The sequence below is a fragment of the Conger conger genome, chromosome 2, assembly GCF_963514075.1.
Source record: "Conger conger chromosome 2, fConCon1.1, whole genome shotgun sequence".
Lineage (NCBI taxonomy): Eukaryota > Metazoa > Chordata > Actinopteri > Anguilliformes > Congridae > Conger > Conger conger.
Genome location: NC_083761.1, coordinates 31,437,296 through 31,459,393, shown reverse-complemented (window position 1 = coordinate 31,459,393; position 22,098 = coordinate 31,437,296). Strand labels below are relative to the sequence as shown.

General features: G+C 38.2%; 1 protein-coding gene across 2 annotated transcripts in view; it reads right to left on the bottom strand.

Moving 5' to 3' along the window:
- Positions 1–5,898: 5,898 nt before the first annotated feature.
- Positions 5,899–22,098, bottom strand: part of zmp:0000001082 (integrin alpha-D) — a 145,358-nt gene continuing 129,158 nt past the window's right edge. For both annotated transcript variants that reach the window (XM_061223240.1, XM_061223232.1), the window contains 7 exons: positions 20,580–20,687; positions 19,783–19,824; positions 18,189–18,287; positions 17,904–18,017; positions 17,786–17,821; positions 17,531–17,641; positions 5,899–8,837 (listed from right to left, as the gene is read on the bottom strand). In XM_061223240.1, coding sequence (XP_061079224.1) covers positions 8,667–8,837; positions 17,531–17,641; positions 17,786–17,821; positions 17,904–18,017; positions 18,189–18,287; positions 19,783–19,824; positions 20,580–20,687 — 681 coding nt within the window. In that variant the 3' untranslated portion in view covers positions 5,899–8,666. The remainder of the gene's footprint in view (positions 8,838–17,530; positions 17,642–17,785; positions 17,822–17,903; positions 18,018–18,188; positions 18,288–19,782; positions 19,825–20,579; positions 20,688–22,098) is intronic.

Below are 22,098 nucleotides of genomic sequence, written 5' to 3'. Positions count from 1 at the left end.
GGAAATTCACAGACAGGAAGCACCAAGAACATTATTTTGACCTATGCACTGACAAGGCTTCCAACACACAATGCATTAATACCTGCTATGGGTACGGTAAATATGGTGGTCTACTTCAAACAACATGTACCACTGGGCAGGCTGCTGAGGATTCAATCAAATATTCTCTTTTGGTTGTTTCTTCCAATGTCTCAGTAGACCAGTATCTCCTTGGTTGTTTTTTGCTGGGTTCCGCTGCCATGTCCAGGTTATAGTCCTCAATGAGGTTAAACAAGTTTTCCTGGTTTGAAGAGGTAGATAAATATCCAAACGAAAGTTTTGTTTGTGGTGTTTTTGCTTCGTGGAAATTTAGGAGAACGTTGCCATGTTTGATCTCACCCGATGTCTTGCAATGTTCTCAGGGCAGCGTCATGTGTCCTTGATTATTTAAATTCTATGTTTTGTTGTCTAATATATTACATCTGTTGCTCAGAGTTGTAGATATGCTTTTATTTCAGACCATTTTTTTCACTGAAGGAAATCCCTTGGGTTTAAAGAAAGTTGAGTTTGTTTTATCTTTTGTGTTGCTACCCTGTAAAGAGAAGCCGAATCGAAATGTATGTATCCCTTTGTGTATATTACAATATCCAATATCTGCCCTCTAAAGTCTCTCCCCATCTTGGGATTATAATTCATCGATCTTTTTACTTTGTCCAAAAAACAAATTCATGGTCCTAAGGCCAACATCAGGCATCAATTGGATTAACTAGGACAACATGTTTACTATTTTCTTGTTTTTCATTGTTCTATTAACCCTATATAGTGTATTAAGCCTCCAAGGTTAAATATGTATTTAAAAAATTGTCTTTCCTTTGTAATTATAGAGGTTGGAGATGAGTACTAGTGTGTGGCGGCATATGTGTGCATGTGGGTGTGTATGGCACTCCACCCAGGTAAATGGCCACCAGCCACCACTGATAAAAATGCATTGAAAACAAAACTGATCAGCAAATAATTGATATAGACGTAAAAATATTTTAAAAAAGAAACTTACCAATGAATGTACTCAAATATGCTCCTGTACACTTCAATTCTAGCCACTGATGCTGCCTTTCCTTTGGATTTTTTAAATTTATTGTCAGCATCTCTCTTGTGAATTGGTGGGGGTTGGGGGGTAACAGAAGGAACCCCTGTCTACTAATCTCAAACCTTTTCATCTTTTTTTTTTTTTTTTTTTACTTTTTTGGGTGGAGGAATTTGACTGGAGATGAATTGATTGATTCTTTAAATCTGCAGTTCATGAATTGACACATGTAATGTAGTGGTTAAGGTACATGACTGGGACACGCAAGGTCGGTGGTTCAATCCCTGCTGTAGCCACAATAAGATGAGCACAGCCATTTGTGAGTTTGCCATATCCTATTTGAGTATTATTGCTGACCATGTGCATCCCTTCATGGCCACAATGTACCCATCTTCTAATGGTGAGCACTGAGCACTTACTAATACTGGGTAGGGCCTCCCTTTGCTCTCAAAACAGCCTCAATTCTTTGTGGCATGGATTCCACAAGATGTTGAAAACATTACTTTGAGATTCTCTTCCATGTTGACATGATTGTATCACGCAATTTCTGTACAATCTCCCATTCTACCACATTCTAAAGGTGCTCTCTTTGCAGTCTTCAATTATCCAGTTTTGGTAAGCCTGTGCCCACTGCAGCCTCGGCTTTCTGTTCTTGGCCGACAGAAGTGGAACCCAACGTGGTCTTCTGCTGTTGAGGCTCATCTGCCTTAAGGTTCAATGTATTGTGCATTCTGCCCACCACAATTGTACAGGGTGGTTCTCTGAGTTACCATAGCCTTTCTGTCAGCTCAAACCATTCTGGCCATTCTCCGTTGACCACTCTCATCAACAAGGCATTTCCATCCGCAGAACTGCTGTTCACTGATGACAGTGGATTTCAGGAGGAACCCCCCATTACTGCCCCCCTCACTATACCCAACCGCTGTGGAAACCTTCAGGTTTCTGGGATCTACAATCTCCCTGGACCTGAAGTGGTCTTCCAACATAGACACACTTATTAAAAAGGCCCAGCAGAGGATGTACTTCCTGCGACAGTTCAAGAAGTTCAACCTGCCTCTGGAGTTGCTGATTCAGGAGCAGGTCAGGAACAGATTACAATAGACTATCAGGACTGCAGAGAGAGTAATTGATTCCAACCTGCCTTCCATTCAGGACTTTTCCAGAGTCAGGAAATTGGCAGGAAACATCACTGCAAACCCATCACACCCTGGACATAACCTGTTCCAACTTCTCCCCTCTGGTAGGTGCTACAGAGCACTGTATGCCAAAACAACCAGACACAAGAACAGATTCTTCCCGCAGCCCATCACCTTGAATGAACACTTACAGTGGTGTGAAAAAGTGTTTGCCCCCTTCCTGATATTTTTTTATTATTTTTATTTTTTTTCCATGTTTGTCTATGAGGGCGAGGATGAGCGGAGAGCCAGACGCGACCGTGAGACAAAACCCCATACGCGAACACGCAGGCGTGAACGCTATCAGATCCCGGAAGGGAAAGACACAGGGATGTACAAATACAGAGGGGAATGAACAAAAACTAACCCGAAGGTGATATTTAGAATGGAACAGAAAATAAGCACAAAACGGCTGTAGGAAAATAAATCAACCCTCTGAAAACAGGGCGAAACGCCAAACCCAAAATAAGTGCTTAGAGGCGAGCAATGGGATTTACTATTAGAGAAATCAGAAATAAAAATACAACCTAGCGCAAAACTGCTAGGCACAAAACAAAAACCATGAGACGCAGCTCAGGAAAAAGACACAAACAAAAATACAGTACCGGGGACAACGTCCCTCTACCACCAGCTCACACGAGCCCCAAACAAAAAGAAAGAAAAGAAAACCCTTCAGGAAGGCGTCGGTGAACAAACACCACAACCGAATGCCTTCCTTACCTATTTTTCTTCATTTCTGAAAGTTCAGATAAACACACCAACACCGTACCTGACTCTACCAGCACAGAGTCTACCTAGTGTAGTACTGGCTTTGTGCTAGAGCGAACAGTAGACACAAAAGCACTGAAAGGTAGTCAGTACTGGCCTTACGTACTCTTAGGGGAAGGTAATTCCCCTGGTGCTAATGAGGCACAGGTGTAACCAATGATCCTTGGCCCTCTGGTGATCACAGCGGGAATTACCTCCCACCATGACATTTGTCTCACTTAAATGTTTCAGATCATCAAACAAATTTAAATATTAGTCAAAGACAACACAGGTAAACACAAAATGCAGTTTTTAAATGAAGGTTTTTATTATTAAGAGAGAAAAAAAATCCAAACCTACATGGCCCTGTGTGAAAAAGTGATTGCCCCCCCTGTTAAAACATAACTTAACTGTGGTTTATCAAACCTGAGTTCAATTTCTCTAGCCACACCCAGGCCTGATTACTGCCACACCTGTTCTCAATCAAGAAATCACTTAAATAGGACCTGCCTGACAAAGTGAAGTAGACCAAATGATCCTCAAAAGCTAGACATCATGCTGAGATCTAAAGAAATTCAGGAACAAATGAGAAAGAAAGTAATTGAGATCTATCAGTCTGGAAAAGGTTATAAAGCCATTTCTAAAGCTTTGGGACTCCAGCGAACCACAGTGAGAGCCATTATCCACAAATGGCAAAACATGGAACAGTGGTGAACCTTCCAAGGAGTGGCCGGCCGACCAAAATTACCCCAAGAGCGCAGCAACGACTCATCCAAGAGGTCACAAAAGACCCCATAACAACATCCAAAGAACTGCAGGCCTCACTTGCCTCAGTTAAGGTCAGTGTTCATGACTCCACCATAAGAAAGAGACTGGGCAAAAATGGCCTGCATGGCAGAGTTCCAAGACAAAAACCACTGCTGAGCAAAAAGAACATTAAGGCTCGTCTCAATTTTGCCAGAAAACATCTTGATGTTCCCCAAGACTTTTGGGAAAATACTCTGTGGTCTGACGAGACAAAAGTTGAACTTTTTGGAAGGTGTGTGTCCCATTACATCTGGCGTAAAAGTAACACTGCATTTCAGAAAAAGAACATCATACCAACAGTAAAATATAGTGATAAATGGAACCATGAATTCTGCTGTCTACCAAAAAATCCTGAAGGAGAATGATGATCCAAAACACACCAGCAAGTCCACCTCTGAATGGCTGAAGAAAAACAAAATGAAGACTTTGGAGTGGCCTCGTCAAAGTCCTTACCTGAATCCTATTGAGATGCTGTGGCATGACCTTAAAAAGGCGGTTCATGCTCGAAAACCCTCCAATGTGGCTGAATTACAACAATTCTGCAAAGATTGGGCCAAAATTCCTCCACAGCGCTATAAGAGACTCATTGCAAGTTATCGCAAACGCTTGATTGCAGTTGTTGCTGCTAAGGGTGGCCCAACCAGTTATTAGGTTTAGGGGGCAATCACTTTTTCACACAGGGCCATGTAGGTTTGGATTTTTTTTCTCCCTTAATAATAAAAACCTTCATTTAAAAACTGCATTTTGTGTTTACTTGTGTTGTCTTTGACTAATATTTAAATTTGTTTGATGATCTGAAACATTTAAGTGTGACAAACATGCAAAAAAATAAGAAATCAGGAAGGGGGCAAACACTTTTTCTGTCACTTAGTATCAGAAACAATCGCTGTGAAATAAACTATCCACTGTACCTATATATTCTAAATGATATATTTTGTAGTTTAAATACAGTCTTTAAAATGAACATATCATCATTATCAATATAAACCTAAGCACGCTGTATATACTGTATAGTGTATTCATGCATGTACTGTCAGATAATCCAATCTACCTACCTCATGTATATAACGAAACCTGTTGCATTTAATAATTCCATATTTATTCCAGCATTTTTGCACTTTGCACCATTGCACTATTCTCTTTTGTCACATTCTCAGTGTGTTTATACTTTCATATTATATAATATATATAATATATGTATATTATATGTATATTTTTATTTGCACATAGTAGTTAATGTTTATGCTCACCTTGTTTAGCTTTGCTGTCCCTGTTTTTAGCTGTATGTCTATTCTGGTAAATGGTTGGCATTTATATAGCGCCTTTATCCAAAGCGCTGTACAATTCACACACACACACACACAGACACACACACACACACACACACACACAGGCTACCATCACTCATACACATGCAAGTTGGAACAGGTTATGTCACTTCATTGTATGTCACTTAGAGCATCTGCTAAATGCCTGTAATGTAATGCAAAAACCCCATGATCCTGAAACTTACATAGGCCTATATAATATAAACATTATACAGTTGAAACCAATAAAATGACAAAGGTAATTTTTTTATTTAATTAAAACATCAAGTGACAAAGTATCACTATTTTCAGTAAAACCTGCAAACATAGAGATGCATGGAATTATAGCCCCAATATACAGAATATACCGTTTACTGCTTGGTGTCCACAACAGTCGGCAGATGGTTTTCAGTCACAGAAAACCGACAAAAAGAATATGACAAAAATCTGCATTAAAGTATTTATTATGCTGATTAAATTTATTTTATACATTTTGTTTTTTACCTATCTGGGTATCTTAGAATAGAAGGATTTAACAGACATTCCTGAGGTACTGAGGTGTGTCTCCACTTTCCTCCACCATTTTGAGAGGTCTCACAGACACCAGCGTAATCGCCATACCGCGCTGAGAAAGCCTCGGAAGCTAAACAGCGCCAGGCCTGGTTAATACTTGGATGGGAGACCGCCTGGGAATTTTGTTAGCTGCTTGGTTACTTGTTCAATAGGATGCCAACAATTCTGGAGCCAACTGTATTCCATTTGGAGAACTATTGGTTAAAAATAAAGACTGCATGAAGACTTCTGCATAAAGCTTTTATTATACTGCAAGAGCATTAAAAAATACTGTTCACAGAATATCATTACAGTATGGAAGGTTTCAGGAAACATACTCAAAGATAAAATGTCAGACACATGCATTTTAATGATCCATTAATACACTGGCTTAACAAGCAAACTATAATGAAATTAGCATTGTTATAAAATATTCTTGCAACTGCATTTTGCTTGTGGATAAAACAAGATATAATGATGTACAATAATCATGCATTAAAGCTGTAAGATTCAACAAATGATGGAAATGGAATGTATTAGCAATTTTTTTAAGGCATACTATGCAGGATTTACACCTTGAAAATATCATGAAAACAACCATGCTCATCATTACTTTGATGCACTGACAATCTGTGTATGCGTGCACTTCTGCCCAGTCTTGCTTGTCTGCCTGTATTTGTTGTTCTAAAAAGAAAATTTCTGGGTGTGACTATTTCCTCTTTGTCGGCGGTATTTGAAAAGCATGTGGCCAACAGAAAAATTATGGAATGTGTATTGGTTGACTACAGTACACATTGGGGCACTTTCAGCTGGCTTAGTGCTGGAGAGGTACCCCCGGGCCCAAGCCAACACTTATTTTGCTTAAGTGTCGCCATCTCAACCATAGTTGTAAAAGCATTTGATCACAATCAAATCTAATTTGTCTGCCATGTCATATCTTTTCAAAAGATAATTATCGTGGTCTTCACAGTATTGTCAAGTGTTGTCTGAAATCCATATTTTGTCGATTACAGCCAACACCAATTAAATTATGGTAATAATTGCATGTAATGCAAATGTCCAGGTTGAAATGAGCTCACTGTGTCCAACTGTTAAGCTGTATGATGATGATTTATTATTGATTCATTCTTCATAAATCGATTTGGAACCAGAGCAACCCAAAAGTGTGTCCCTCACCTGCTGCTTTTTATGCTCCCTATCATCTCGATGCCTGCCCCTCCCACAGTGGGGGAACGATTAGGAGGCAAATTTGCCCCGTGGACAGGGTTGCCATGATGGCTAACCAGTGACATTTTATCAAAGTATCTATCAATCACCAAACCAACTGGCTGGTTAGCAGTTGGTAACATTAGGTTGCTGATGTTATTAGCTAACTAAATACTGTTATGTTTGGCAAGGTTGGCTTGCTGCCCATGATAGCCTGATAATTTGCTGTGGGTCCACCAATGCCCCAGCGCAGTGAGCTTGGAGGCTCCTGAAGGAATTTTGAGTAAGGAAACATGAGCGCCTTTTTACAGAACATGTGGCATATAAATTATATATTTGTCCACCTCTCCCTTCCCAGGCTCTTTTCCAAATGCTTATTTTTACCTCATGTCCTTCCCTCACTCCTAGCTCCCATCAAAGGATACAAGGAAAGGGCACAAGGACAGAGGAATCAATGGAATGCCCTTGCTTTTTCGAGTGTCGGTTTGAAGCCATGTCAATTACAGTTATTAGGTAATAGCGGTGAGTCCTATTACGTTGGAAAATCCTACTATCTTATATAGCTGAGGTTTTTTGTTTTCACACATGACTGCAGTTCAACTACTACCAACCAACATCTGTGGTCAGAGAGACACTAAGATTGCACTTTTCACTAAATGTATCTGTGCTAGCAATTACTAGCATAGGTATGTTCCACCACCACTAGGTACCCTAGTAACTTTGCTGTATATGACAGCGAGGTGAGAGTTTTTGCTAACGGTTTTGGATAGAAGCATTTTGGAATATTTGTGACAACCTGACCGGTATAAAGCTACCGACATACCTAGCCAGAGAAAAATATCTTGTTGTTTTTTTGGTGCATATCCTTAGACAGGGTTGGGAATGGAGTTGGAGCCATTTTTTATGGTAAACACAGAACTCCTGCATAGTATGCCTTTAGGTTAGACAGACAACATTTTTGCATTAAAAAAATTATTATTAATACTTTCCCCACACTTCTTATTGAATCAAGGGCGTAACTTTACTTGGAATATTGGGGGTGCTGAAATTCATAGACCTGCTCCCCCCCCCTACATATAAGATTTTTTAAAAAAGGACAGCTGTGAAAATAATATGGATTACTGATGAATGTCACAGAAAGAATTCACTGAAGTTGCAGAAAACTTAAAAAGGTGGAAGAAATCACAGAGATTATTCATGTTAATGTTACATTGATAGATGCGCAAATGTAGCAACAGTAACTAACAAGAGCTCTAGGCAGTTTCAGGTCCCCCTTGTAAAAGAGATTTAAATCTCAACAGCCCATTTCTGGTTAAAGGTCTAATATAACATTTTAAAAAATCAACAGGCAGTTGCTGGCTGTTATAGGAGCTGCCTACGACTAAATTTAATTCATAGGTTGGCGCATTACTTGCTTCATTCTATCTTTGATGAGCGTCTGTTGTCACTGATGTTACTGTAAAGGGAAGGAGCGCTGAGTATCAACAAATGTGACATGGACAGTTGAACATCAGCACATCTGACAATGACTCATCAAAGCTTGATCCCAGCGCATTCCACAATGTAGGCAAATGCAAAGCAGAGAAAATTTAGAAATTTGCGAAAATTCAATCAGTGACAAACATCCAACCTTGATATCCCAATCACATCCTGAAATCACAATCTTTATTTTATGAAATATTTCTTCTCATCATTGTGCTATGGAATTGGGGGTGGGGGGTGGTGGGGTCGGATATTTTGCTTGTTTTGTAATATTAGGGGGACATAACCCCCTAACACTCCGTAAGTTACACCCCTGTATTGAATAAATTAAGTGTCTGAGCCACCTGCTTTCATACCACAGGATGAATCTTGTTCCGCGTCATTCTTTAAATTTTCTGTTTCATCATCACTTGTGATTAGATCCATGTGGTCACAATTTACTTCGTTTACATCATTTGGTAAAAGTGTAGGAGGCCTCTTTCTCTTGAAAAGTCCAAGCTGAGGAAAGAGGAACAGTGTCAAACACACGGTCCTACACATAAAATGGATAAAGAAAATGAATCTAAAAGTACATCATACATGATATGTACAAAGATGCCTCAATAATTAAATGAAATCAATTCAATCATTCAGTTCAATTCAATAATCACACAATTATTTTTATTTATTTATTTTTCTCATTTTCTCCCAATTTGGTAGGCGATTGTACCCTATCAAATCCAATTAGTGTTAGCTGGGAATACACCGTTTATGACCCCGTCGCTTCGGCAGCCCAGATGGATCTAGCGATCCTGAGAACAACACGCCTTCTTCAAGCTGCCTCGTCTCACAGCCTGCGACCGTAATTCCGAGGCGCGCCAGGGTACATGCATGCGGCAATTCCTACTAGTCCCTGCTGAGTCCCTCCCTCGGAGCAGCGAGGCAATTATGCAGCTCCATGAGAGCCGGCCAAACCAAGCTTTTGGTTCCAAATGTTTTGGTATTACTGTAGTCTGCTGTAGCCTGTACACATCCATTGTATAGGCTACATATATAGTAGCCTGTACACTGTACAGTAGTAGTTTAACAAGCTGTTAATTTGTTTTAGGTGCCATTGATGTTAAGAGGGATTATTTACCCTCTTAAGCCACATTTTGTCAGACATAGCTATGCATGGCACGATTTTGGTGATCAGTGACATTTCAAAATGGGACACACTTGTGTTCCTGAGTTTGTCTGTTAGTTTATTTGTTATTTCTTGTAATTCATTATTTTCCATTATTTATAACTGGTCTTCTGTTTATTTATTCATTACAGTTCATTGAATTTGTCTTCCCCTGTTATGTCTATGTCTGTAAGTTTCTGAGCCCTAGTCACTCCCCTGTCAGTTTGCTGCACTATTCGGGTGGTTTCCGGTTTCAACGATTCCTTCTCAGCCTTGCTTTTTCTTACTTCCTGCTTTTTCACTAGTTCATGTTGTAGATAGCACTAATTTACTAGTAAAAACTAACATAGATATTGTACAGTACTAATTATATTAACACACTGTCTGTCTAACTAATTAACTAACAGTCACTAGTTTTGGGTAAATTAGATTTAATCACGTAAACTAACATACTAACGATATCTCCAGTTTCGATTCTGCTCTGTAACTCCGCCTCTCTATTCTATCACTAATTACTTGCTTTGATTCAGCAAAGTGTTCGCACCTGCCTCCCGATATCACTAAATCTCTTAACTGCAATTGCAATTGTCCACTCCCTAATCTGGAGCCGTTTGTATTACATGTGGGTCTATATGTATCCAGTCTGAGTTTTCGTTTCCCCCTTGTTATTGTATTACTACCCAATTATGTTCCTCACCAGTTGTTTATTTGTTAATCCTCACTCCCATGCCCCACCTAGTATGTCACTTCCCTTCATGTATTTAAACCCCAGTCTGTGCTAGAAACTCTGTCAGAATGTTGATCAATTTTCAGTTGCCCTTTCTAATGAGTTTTTTTGCCTAGCCCCTTTTTACCTCAGCCTTTGATTTCCCGGATTTTTGACCCCTGCTTTGTTTTTTAGATTATTCTTTTGCATCTCAATTCTGGCATTGTTTGATCTCTGATTACCTGGCTTTGATATTAGACTGAATAATGACAACTTTTTTTGCATACTCCCTGGTCTGCACTTGGGTCCTCTGAATGGTACATCACACACAGAGCATTTTTTTCTGCGCCTTTGATTTCTTTTAAAATATGTTTTAAAGGTAGCCTACAAGTTCTGAAAAAGTTGTTAGATTTGGCACAAACATTTGTTATCTTTCAGGGGTTCATCTGTGTTTTTTCCCCCCTAGCCTACAGCCTACACTTTTCCTTGTTTGATTCTGGTTTTGGAAATGGGAAAATCACATCGTCCTCCAAACGATAACGAGTAGCAAGTAAGCACTTTTACCGGTTCCCTAAGTGCAGTGCTCACAATAAAATGACCGCTGGCTAGTCGTCAACAAACTAAAGAGGTGGTCCACTTGCTGCTCGGAGTAGTGCTCATTTCTCAATGTGTTTCCAATACTTATTTTGTTTCTATTTATACATGACTCACACAGAGTTTTAAACAGGGATTTCTTTGTAATTTATATTTTTTTCAGAATGCAGACAACCCTGGCGGAAAATCCAGCTATGACCAGCATGAAACTACCAGCTGTTTCAAAATATGGCTTGAGCTGGTCAAACCATGTTGAGTATGGAGCTGGGGGATGTACAACGATGCAAGATTACAGGGTTATCGAGGTAACCTAAGCACTAACCCAAGCACTAGCCCTGGGTTTTCTGTACCATAAAGCTGAGTTACTTTAAATTGGGGTATATTGCTAGGGCAAATATGCTGCATGGCTAACCTGATCCGGGGCAGGTTGTTCAGGTTATGGGCTTCAAACATATAAAACCACTGCCCTTTGACCAATTAACTCATAAAGAGGCATCTCTCCAGGATATTTCCGTAGAACTGAATTAATCAGCTAGCTTTCTCCACGGTTACACTATGCGTAAGATATAAGCAAGAAAAGTTGTCAAAATAATGCAAGCTTCTTGAACCCTGCATGTCAATATCTTCCTATCTCCCTTAATTATTTTAAGAATTTATACTCCATGTATACCATGCACTTATTCGGTAATATTTAGCTCTTATCCATTTCTTCCGAGATATTCATTACATATTAATGTTGCTATATGTGGTTAGCTTAGAAAAAAATATAGACCATTTCTGCAGGACAATTGAAAAATGTAAATGTAAGAAATGTTGAAATGTTGGATTCACCAAACTTTTTCCAAGTGTTGTTGTTCCCTGCCCTAATCATCGAACAAATTAACCTAATGAACGTCTGAGGAAGGACAGGTTGTTTCTCTACATTTAATGATGTGAGACAAGATGGCCCTATAGCCTACTGTATAAACAGCCTGCTTTACTGCACTTCAATTTTCTTTAGCCTACTCTTCTGTAATGGCTTTGTATGTGCACTGTAAAAATAATAATAAAAAACAAGTTTCCATTTTCCATCAACTATGCTATGAGAGTCTTATGCTGATTAACACTATGGGCTAGATGTACGAAGCCTTTTGTGACGATTTTCAGGAGCACACATGACACATTCTGCCCAGGAAACATGCGTTGTATGTATCAAACTGGCACAAGGGGCTAGAACCACAACATGCGTGTCAGAGATGTTCACAAGTCATCAAATACACGTCTGAATCAAGTCTCAAGTCTCTGAGCTAGAGTCCAAGTCAAGTCTCAAGTCTCTTAGCTAGAGACCGAGTCAAGTCTCAAATCTCCAGAATGGTGCAGCCTAAACATGGCTATAGATATTCATCACGATTCCTTGAAGATTTAGAAACCAGAAGTGTAGAAGACATATTTTGTATGACATTATATGACATCAAGTGTGTGACATCTGAAAAAGCAGTATTATCAGGGGCAGACAAAAAGATAGTGGTTATTTAATTTAGTTGGCAAAATATAAAATTTCTCAGCTGTTTGTAATAAACAAATTACACAAGAACTGTTTAAGTAGTTCAATGAAACATAATATTACAAGGGTTTTTATCCACATTCAACACAAAATGCTACTTTTATTGACTACTGCAGTCTCAAAATTATTCAACCCCTTCATGACAAGCATCTTCAGTACTTAGTAGAGCACCCTTTTGCTGTTATGACCTGCTGCAAACGCAATGCATAGCCAGACACCAGCTTCTGACAGCGTTCCTGAGGAATCTTAGCCCATTCCTCATGGGCAATGGCCTCCAGTTCAGTAATATTCTTGGGTGTGCGTTTGGCAACCGCCTTCTTCAAATCCCACCAGAGATTTTCTATGGGGTTCAAGTCAGGCGACTGTGACGGCTGGAAATCTTCCATTTCTTCTTCTGAAACCAAGCCTTGGTGGACTTTGAGGTATGCTTGGGATCATTGTCCTGCTGGAAGGTCCAACGACGCCCAAGCTTCAGCTTCATCACAGACGGCATGAGGTTTTTCCCTAAGATTTCCTGATACTTGACTGAATCCATCATGCCCTCCACACGCTGCAGGTTTCCAGTGCCAGAGGCAGCAAAGCAGCCCCAGAGCATCACTGAGCCACCACCATGCTTCACTGTAGGCAGGGTGTTCTTTTCAGCATATGCTTCATTCTTCTTCCTCCAGACATACCGCTGATCCATAGGCCCGAAAAGTTCCAGTTTTGTTTCATCGCTCCATAGAACAGAATTCCAAAACTTCTGTGGCTTATTTAGATGGTTTTGAGCATATTGGAGCCGACTTTTCTTGTGCTTTTGGGTCAGTAGTGGTGTACGTCTTGGAGTCCGGGCATGGAGCCCTTCAGTGTTCAGTATGCGCCTTACTGTGCAAACTGAAACCTCAGTGCCTACTGCCACCAAGTCTTGCTGCAGGAGTTTTGCAGTCACTCTAGGGTTTTGACCACTTGCCTCCTCAGGAATCTGGTGGCAGCCGCTGATAGCTTCCTCTTTCTGCCACGTCCAGGTAGTGTAGCCACTGTTCCTTTAACTTTAAACTTGCAAACTATGCTTCCAACTGTATCTCTAGGAACATTCAGTGCTTTTGCCATCTTTTTGTATCCTTTTCCTTGTTTGTGCAAGGCAATGATCTCTTCTCTGAACTTTTTGGACAATTCTTTTGACTTAGCCATATTTCTAACATGCAATCAAACGTCACTCTCAACAAACCCCTAGCCAGTCCAGGTATTTATGTGTTTTATCTCAAGCACACCTGAACTAATTAGTTGCAGCAGGTATGCTCGAAACAGGGGGTTCGGTAATTTTGATTAGTTGCATCAGGTGTGCTTGAGACAGGGGGTTGAATAATTTTGAGACTGCAGTAGTGATTAAAAGTAGCATTTTGTGTTGAATGTGGATAAAAACCCTAAATATTTTGTAGTATTATGTTTCATTTAACTACTTAAACAATTCTTGTGTAATTTGTTTGAATTTGTCTGCCAAATGCCAATAATGTAAATTTATTCAGAAATGTGAATTTTATTGTACAATGATGTTGTATCATCATCAGACAGCAAGCAGCCAGCCTAGGTAACATTAGCTCACTGACCTGAAGTGAGAGTTCACACATGATATTAGACGTTTTCCACAAAGAAAAAAAATCTCAATCGGTGTTAAACTTGGAAGGAAAACAGCTTTTCTGCCGAATTCTGTGGGCCTGAAATGTTTGCCTAAATGTACTATTTGTAGAGCAAAGTATAGCATTACACACACTCAGTGAGCACATTATTAGGTATTTATTAGAGTTATTATTTTAGACTTATTGGTCTTCTGCTGCTATAGCCTATCCGTTTAGATGTTTGACGCGTTGTGTGTTTTCAGAGATGCATACCGCTGTTGTAATTTGTGGCTATTTGCGTTATTTGCGCTTTGACCATTCTGGCCCTATTTTTGCCTGCAGAACTGCTGCTTACTGGATGTTATTTGTTTTTCACACCATTCTCTGCAAACTCTAGAGACTGTTGTGCATGATAATCCCAGGAGATCAGCCGTTTCTGAGATCACCCTGTCTGGAACCAACAACCATTCCATGGTCAAAGTAATTTAGATGTGGTTTTGCATATAACTGCATCTTGTATTCTCAAAAATTATACTGTTTCACACTAATCCAATTGTTCAGAGAAAAACACATAACACACCCTTAAGTCGGCCAGGGCTGGGCTGTGGATACTTTGTTGCACTTTAACAACAGTTCCTTATTTTGTAACATGTGGGTGGCGGGGGGACATCACTTTCTCTGCATTTTTAAAATCCATCCTGTCCTGCTCCAAATCTATAAACAGCAGTACGTTAAAAAAAGTAAATAAAGTGCAAATATTTTTTTATAGCTTTTAGTTAAATATTTCAAATGTAGTGGAAACATTACACATTTAATTCCAAATCAAAGCATTAGCAAATTTAATCAAGTCTGCATTATTAATCTGTTTTAAAAAATTGCAGTGTCTACATTTTTCTCTTCAAAATCTTTCTTAGAATGTCTCTGGAGGAATTATCATTGTTGTCCGTTTTGCCATTGCATACTTCTACAAAAGTACTCAGGAATGTGATTCTCTACATTTTGTTTAGGATCTCTTGAACAGGATGAGCCCACATACAAGCTTATCTGACCAATATCTGTAATCCAGTTACCCAGTAAAAGTGTGATCCCCATCCGTGAGCAAGTATATTCACCTGTGCCTAGAACCGGCTAGTGGTATGATATTGAGGTAACGACTGAGAAGCATTTTAGCTAATGACATTACGTTTACAATGATGTAAAATTTGTTAGGCTTGCATAAAACAACACTGAGGAAGACCATGAAAACACCTTTGGCTCCAATATAGAGGGCATTTTCATTGACACGACCCCTGCCTGCTTTTGAAATTGTGGAATGTGTTTGACTTGTTGATGGACGTTGCGTATTTGACAAAAACGTCAATCAATGGACCTTAATCAATATATTAGTAAATAAATTGATATTTATTAGTATCAGACCCATAATATCATGCAGAATGATCATTTTTGGAGATATTGTCACCATATTTCAAAGGTGATTTGTCCAGTATTTTGACTGTGTACATTTTGACATTGTATTTCTAAACACGCCAGGGACAAGGTACACTAATTTGTATCCACTCAAAAACATAAAATGTTTTCATTCAGAAAGAAATGAGGAGTTTGGTTCCAAAACGCGATAAGCGCCATTAAAAAAAAAATGTAGTTACCGCCAAAATCTGTACTGTATTTTGTCACTATTGATAACCCCATATTCAATTTTCCGCAAAACGCGATATTCACCGTGTTACACTGTCCTGTTTACTCCCTTTTTTTCCAAACCGCAATAAATGCCAGTCCCCCTTTTCCACTCAACCAATCACAGCGTGCCATTCCACTTTGTGTAAACAGTAATGGCGGCGCCCTGTATGCAGCCGGCATCCTAGAGAGTTCTCGATATAAGTAGTGATTAACAATAAATACAAGGGATATCGTCATGTATTAGTGTTCTTTCTTACAGTATATTTCTACTATTGCACAATTGTATACAGAAATATTGTTTTTATCAATGCAATAATTTGTATAATGCACAAGACAACACAATTAATGCAATGTGTTCAAAATGAATCTAAAAAAAAATCAGCATATGCAGCGTATTTATAGCATACACTACACAACTAAATGTAACATGGCTATGATGAATGCAATTTTGGAAGGTTAATGTAAGGGGAATGTGATTTTGGAAATGTTATGGTCTAATATATGTGATATTGTTGTTTATGTTCTTCTTGTTCATGATGAAATTTAGCACTTTTCCGCATATGAGCAACGTTTTATTGATGTAATTGACTGTATTTTCGGCCAAAAAATTAGATAAATAGGCTGTCATATGTGGATCAACTTACTTTGTTGTTTGTAATTGTATTTTGCACAGAAATTCTTTTTTTGTATTAATGCAATGGATTTAAAAAACGTGTCATGGATTTATTGCATTTTGGGGAAAAAATAATCTGTTTTTAAAATAAATCTTTAAATATTAAAATCTGGATTTGAATTTTTAATGTTATTATAACCTCAAGATGCTATATGAAAGTTTGAAACAGAAAATGGTGGTTTTCATCATACCACTTTCTTGGTAAAGAAAACACATTTTTACTCAAATGAATCAAAATGGATTTATAGCGTTTTGGGACCAAACTCTTCAAATATTCCAATTCTGACTCTTGGAATACAAACCCCACTTAGATGACACCAGGATAATGCCTGTAGTTAAAAGAGTTCAAGAATAGTAACCATTTTATTTTGGGTATGTAATTTTCAAGACATTTTCAAGAAAAGGGTTGATACTTAAATATTACTAAGCAAGTAATATTTTTCCTTTCCAAAAACTCAAAATCATTGCCTGTCCTTTTTCTAGTACTTCTTCAATTCATGGATAGAACTACTGATACTTAAGGGGTTAAGGACAGTTCTACTGTCCATTTTCTGTCATTAACATTTTAAATAAATCTTGTAACCCTGTTAAGGAATAGGGTTCCATCATTTAGCAGGGCCTGTAAACTCTTCCCTATCTCTTTAGAGCTATACCTTTTCTCACCACCAGGAGTCAGGAAGGGGGTGTGCTAGAGACAGGAAGGGGAGGTGCCAAGGGGAACAAAGGAAAAAATGTTTGGTGGAGTAGAGAGAATGGTTTTCGGCTAAGGCCTAGTTAGGACTGTTGGGGATCACTTTAAAAAACAAGGAAAAGGATTGCTTTGTTGGACTAACTGAACCATTGGGAAAAGGAAAGACAAAGGCCCATTGGATTTAAAAGACTTTTCTTTTTCTTTGGATTACTGGATTATAAGAACTGAAATGATGGACTTCCAAACCACAGAGGGGTGAGATCTAACCTTTTTCTTTTTGCCCTTCGTTTTGTGGACTATTTCATCTTTTTGGTTTTTTGTTTGTTTTGTATGAACTTTTCGGCAGTAATCTGGGAATCTTGACTGTCAGGCTTTTTTAGCCTTTAACCTTGGGGAGTGATTCTGTCTGCCATTGCATTGAACTGCATAAATGCATACAGCTACTTTTTGTTTGCATGACCACATTCCCTCTCCTTCTCATTGTTATTAATATCATTAATGGTTGTAGTCACAGGACAAAGCAACTGTTATAATCTAAATGGATGTTTACCACACCAGAGACACTCACCCTCCACAGGATCACAAAAATGATGGCCAGCACTAAAAATCCTCCACCAGCTCCTATCCCAGAGATCAAAGCTTTGTTGGGCGGAATTATCAGTTCAACTCGACTGTCAATCTGTAAGATTATTGAGTGAAACCACAGATCAGCCATGATTGTTCACATCATTGTGTTGAACCACAGTATGGAAATGTAACAAAAAATATTAAAGGAAAAGAAGAAATTTCAGACCATCATCTTAAAAGATATGTCAATAAATACCTTTGCTTTGTGGAATTTTGTTGGGTTAGCTTGGTCCTGTCAAAAGGGAAAATGTTGTACTTATTTCCACTTCAACAGATTCTTTCAAATCAGAATGTTTTATCAGAAGAAATCTCACCCCTGAGGTGCTTGCAGTTTGGATATACCGGTTCTCCTCATAGCTGAGTTTTACCCAACTTGAGAATTGCACTTCCAAACTTTCAAAAGAAAAGGGTTTTCTGGGAATAAGTTCCTGAAGAGAGAGAAATTTTGAGGCAGTCAAATAGTTCAGTGACGCATTCATTTTGGGTTTATTTATTTACTCTCAGGTCCAAAATGGAACTTTATTTTGTATCTGGGCATTGGTGTTTGAGAGAATTTTGAATATGTGAATATTACTGTGCATTATGCGACTGGACCTTACCTTATTGTGGAAGGATACCTTCCAAGACAGTGTGAAAAGAACAGATGAATGTTGTTTCAAAGGAAATATGTCACATTCAATCTTGCAGTGTCCTTTGTCCTGTAACAAAAAAAAAGAAAAGAATAAAAAGTTTTGCCGGAAACTGACGTCTGTCTATAAACAGTACAACATTTTGAAATGGTTTCCTGCATAACTTCCTTTAACTTCATTATTAACTAGCCGTACCACAATTCAGAAACAGTTTCTTGATTGCAGACTACTACCTCCAGCATAAGTACAAATTCTTCGTTATCGCGAGACATCTTAATCTTGACGTCAACAACGTTCAGCATTAACTTATCTTGAAAAAAAATATCGGAAAATATATAGGCCCCTGTCATTCAACGACTTTGCTCCTTGTGGAAGTACGTTTCTCTCAGCTGCAGGATTTGTGACTTCCATAAAACTGGCTTCTTTATCTAAAAAGAACAAGCACTTAACGAAAAAGCCTAATCTAATTGTATGAAGGTTACGCAAACGTTGCACAAAGTCAGCTAAGCACGTCTTATTTAAACATGGGTCTAAGTCCTTTATAACCCAGCACTCATGTTTTTAGGGAAAAAAGCTATGGCATATGCGGCCACTGCCAAAACACATTCTAAAATAGTCAACAATTAAGTGTTTTAGACGTATGATTTATACATTTGCAAATGTAAATGCGACCAAAATGCCAACCAGTCCAACCACATAACTCTATTTAACAGAGTTTAACATTCTCTGTGAAACGGGTACTTTTCCTTTGTACCAGATCTTCAGAGCCACCAACATTACTTTCTTTGGTCTACTGGCTCTGATTTATGTAAGTGTTTCATGTATACAGCACTTCCAACTGTCTTCACAGTTGTCTCAGGGATACTTTAATTCTTCACACCTCAGGACTCAGACCTGCAGGGCAACTCTCTTATCAAAATCAGGTACAAACAATCTTCAAACAAGCTGCCTTGGTTTATTCTTATTCTTATTAAGTCTTGTGGAATCCATCCAGCAGAACAGGATCTGTATTTTGTTAAAAGAGACTAGCAAGTCTTTAAAACTTTCAATGTAATCCTTGCGTTTGCTCCATAAAAACAGTGTATGTATCTATTCACAAACAAAAGATGCAGCTTTGCCCAGTCATTCCAAATTCATTCCATTCCAACATTGCTGTATATTCCTTCTTCAACCAGTCCCCCTCATTAATTTCCAGGACCTCAAAGTAATCTGCCCCATATTTCCAAAGGGAATGGCACATTTTAAAAACGATCCAAGGTTCTGCACCCATAACCTTAAGCATCATGCTATGCTCCCAACTTTTCCTGGCTGGTTTGTCATTTGGATTGTTCCAGGCCACATCGAGAGGCCAGTCTACCACATCAACAGAGATTTTGTCTTGAACCCGTGCACAAAACATCTCAAATTTATCCAGTTCCTCCAAAAAAACAAAAGCCTGCTAGAGGATAACACCCTTCTTTTCCACTAATCAACATCAGAGTTTAACTTTTCGCAGAGCTCATTCTGACAATAAAAATATGTCAGCTAACAGAAGATGGTCTATAGGAAATAAATAAAGGCTCACCTGTGTTTTTATATCAGAAATGTTTCCACATCTTGTTCGGTTCTTGAGAAGGAGAAAATATTAATGTGTTAGGAAAAAGATGTAATGTTCAATCAATTTTTATTTTCAGAGCACTTTTAACAAAGGGGCTTTGTCAGAAAGCAGCTTTACAGAGAACTGGCCCCCCAGATTATGCTTAGGGTGAACTCCCTGGCTGATAACAGGAAGAAACCTTGAGCAGAACCTGACTTAGAGTGGGAACCCATCTGCCGTTGGTTGGCACCAGTTTGTTGTAAAAAATGGTATTATATATAAACAGATGAATTATAGTACTCTTTTTTTTTTATTTTTTTAAATGATACTTTTACGCTTCCACTCTTCTCCTTTTAAATAATAAAGATTTACTATTTACCACACTTAGCATCAAAGCTTGAGAGTGTGGCAAATCATAATATTTTCCATGGTGAGAGTCAAATGCTTAGTTAGGTTGCTGAGGATTATGTAATATGTACCTTTTTTTTCCCCTCAATATAACTATTTTTATAGGCTTTTATAAGGATATCAGACTTAAAAATAACATTAATCCAAAAACAAATATTTCTTGCAATGTGGTTTGTCATTTTCATTTTCCAATGAAGCTTTATAGTGTGTTAACAAAATTTTTTGCAGTATTATAGCTAGTATGTACAAACATTATTTCTGTAAAATTGCATATTTTCATAAGCGTACATAGGTAAATGGATAAACATTGTGAGAGCTTTTTTGTTAATAAAAACATAGATTTAGAAAAATAACTGAAAATATGTTGAAAAGCTTACCTTTGAAACAGATATCATATAGTCTTCCATGATAAAGTTGTATTCAAGTTGTGTTGGAAAAGTGAAGGTGACTGTCACAGGTACGCATTTGAAGCCCAGATTCTTCACCTGAATATGGAAATGAAGGTAATCTTTAATGTTTTTCTGCTGTCTGTTACATGTTCTCAAATATTTTGGTTTTTGATGTAAATGGGACCTTTATTCAATAAGGGTTGATTTTATTATTATAATAATAATTAAAAAAAAATAATAATAATAAAAAATAATAATAAAATAATAATTCCTAATGAGTTTGGATTGATTAACCCCTTTGATTAAACCCTTTCCCAATCTGACAACCCTTGCCTATTTTTGCAGTGTTCTGGGCAAATATGGCTTGCTGGTGCTACAGCACTGCCAAGAATTACAATAGCACTACTGTAGCATGACCAAGAAATTACCTAGTTTCATATACAAAATACTGTAATGCAACCCAACTTTGTGTATTAAGACTGCCACATTTGGCGTTGTGGAGTATTGACATCATATTTCTGTGCCTGTGTTGTACATTGTGTGGAAATTGCTCATTTAATTTGTGGCAGGTGTGGCACTATGCCCAGGCCCAGTAAGTTCTATTGGTCCACAATGGTTTTTTTTGCCTTGGAAAGAAACAAACGCGCTGTCAGACAATTCGCAACCAATCAGTATTCAATCAGAAACAACAGCATAAAAAAATTGACCGATCAAAAGGCAATTGTGGTCCCAACACACATTCTAAACAAACTTTTTAGAGAAAAGGTCTGCTCTAATGCTACGTACACACTAGCAGTTTTAGTTTCAAAACATGTTGGATACGTTTTAGTGACATGTCATGTCACTTGACATGTCCGTACACATTATTCACATTTAGTGGTTTTTGAAACCTATAATGCAGTCCAAGGCGCAGTACAGTTGCACAAAAAGTTTTTTTCATTTGTGGGACGCACAATGGGCCTCATTTATCAAACATGAGCCAAACGAAATTCACTGTAAATCCATCGGAAATGCATTTCCGCAGATAATGTGGGATTTATCAAAGTTTTTGGATGTCAGTTTTTTCGCAGGAGCTGAACAAACTTCATGAGTAGTCTCAGCTGTTCGTATTGTGCGCGGAAATGAAAGAGAACGGTTGTAAAGCCGGTTTTGTTATTTTATTATTCTGTTAATTCATGTTTTATTAATGTATAATATATATATATATATATATATACATATTATTTATTTTAATTTATACACATTTATTTATTTTATTTAGACTGGCCAAATTATTTGTATATGCCAATTGGATATTACAATCATTCATAGCATATAAAAATTACATTAAGCTTTAAATTACATTAAACATTACATTAATTGTCTCAGGAGGTAAGAATAGTCGTCTGGCAGTTGGAGGGTTGCTGGTTTGATCCCACCCTGGGTATATTGAAGTGTCCCTGAGCAAGACACCTAACCCCCAATTGCTCCTAGTGAGCTGGTTGGTGCCTTGCATGGCAGCTAATCG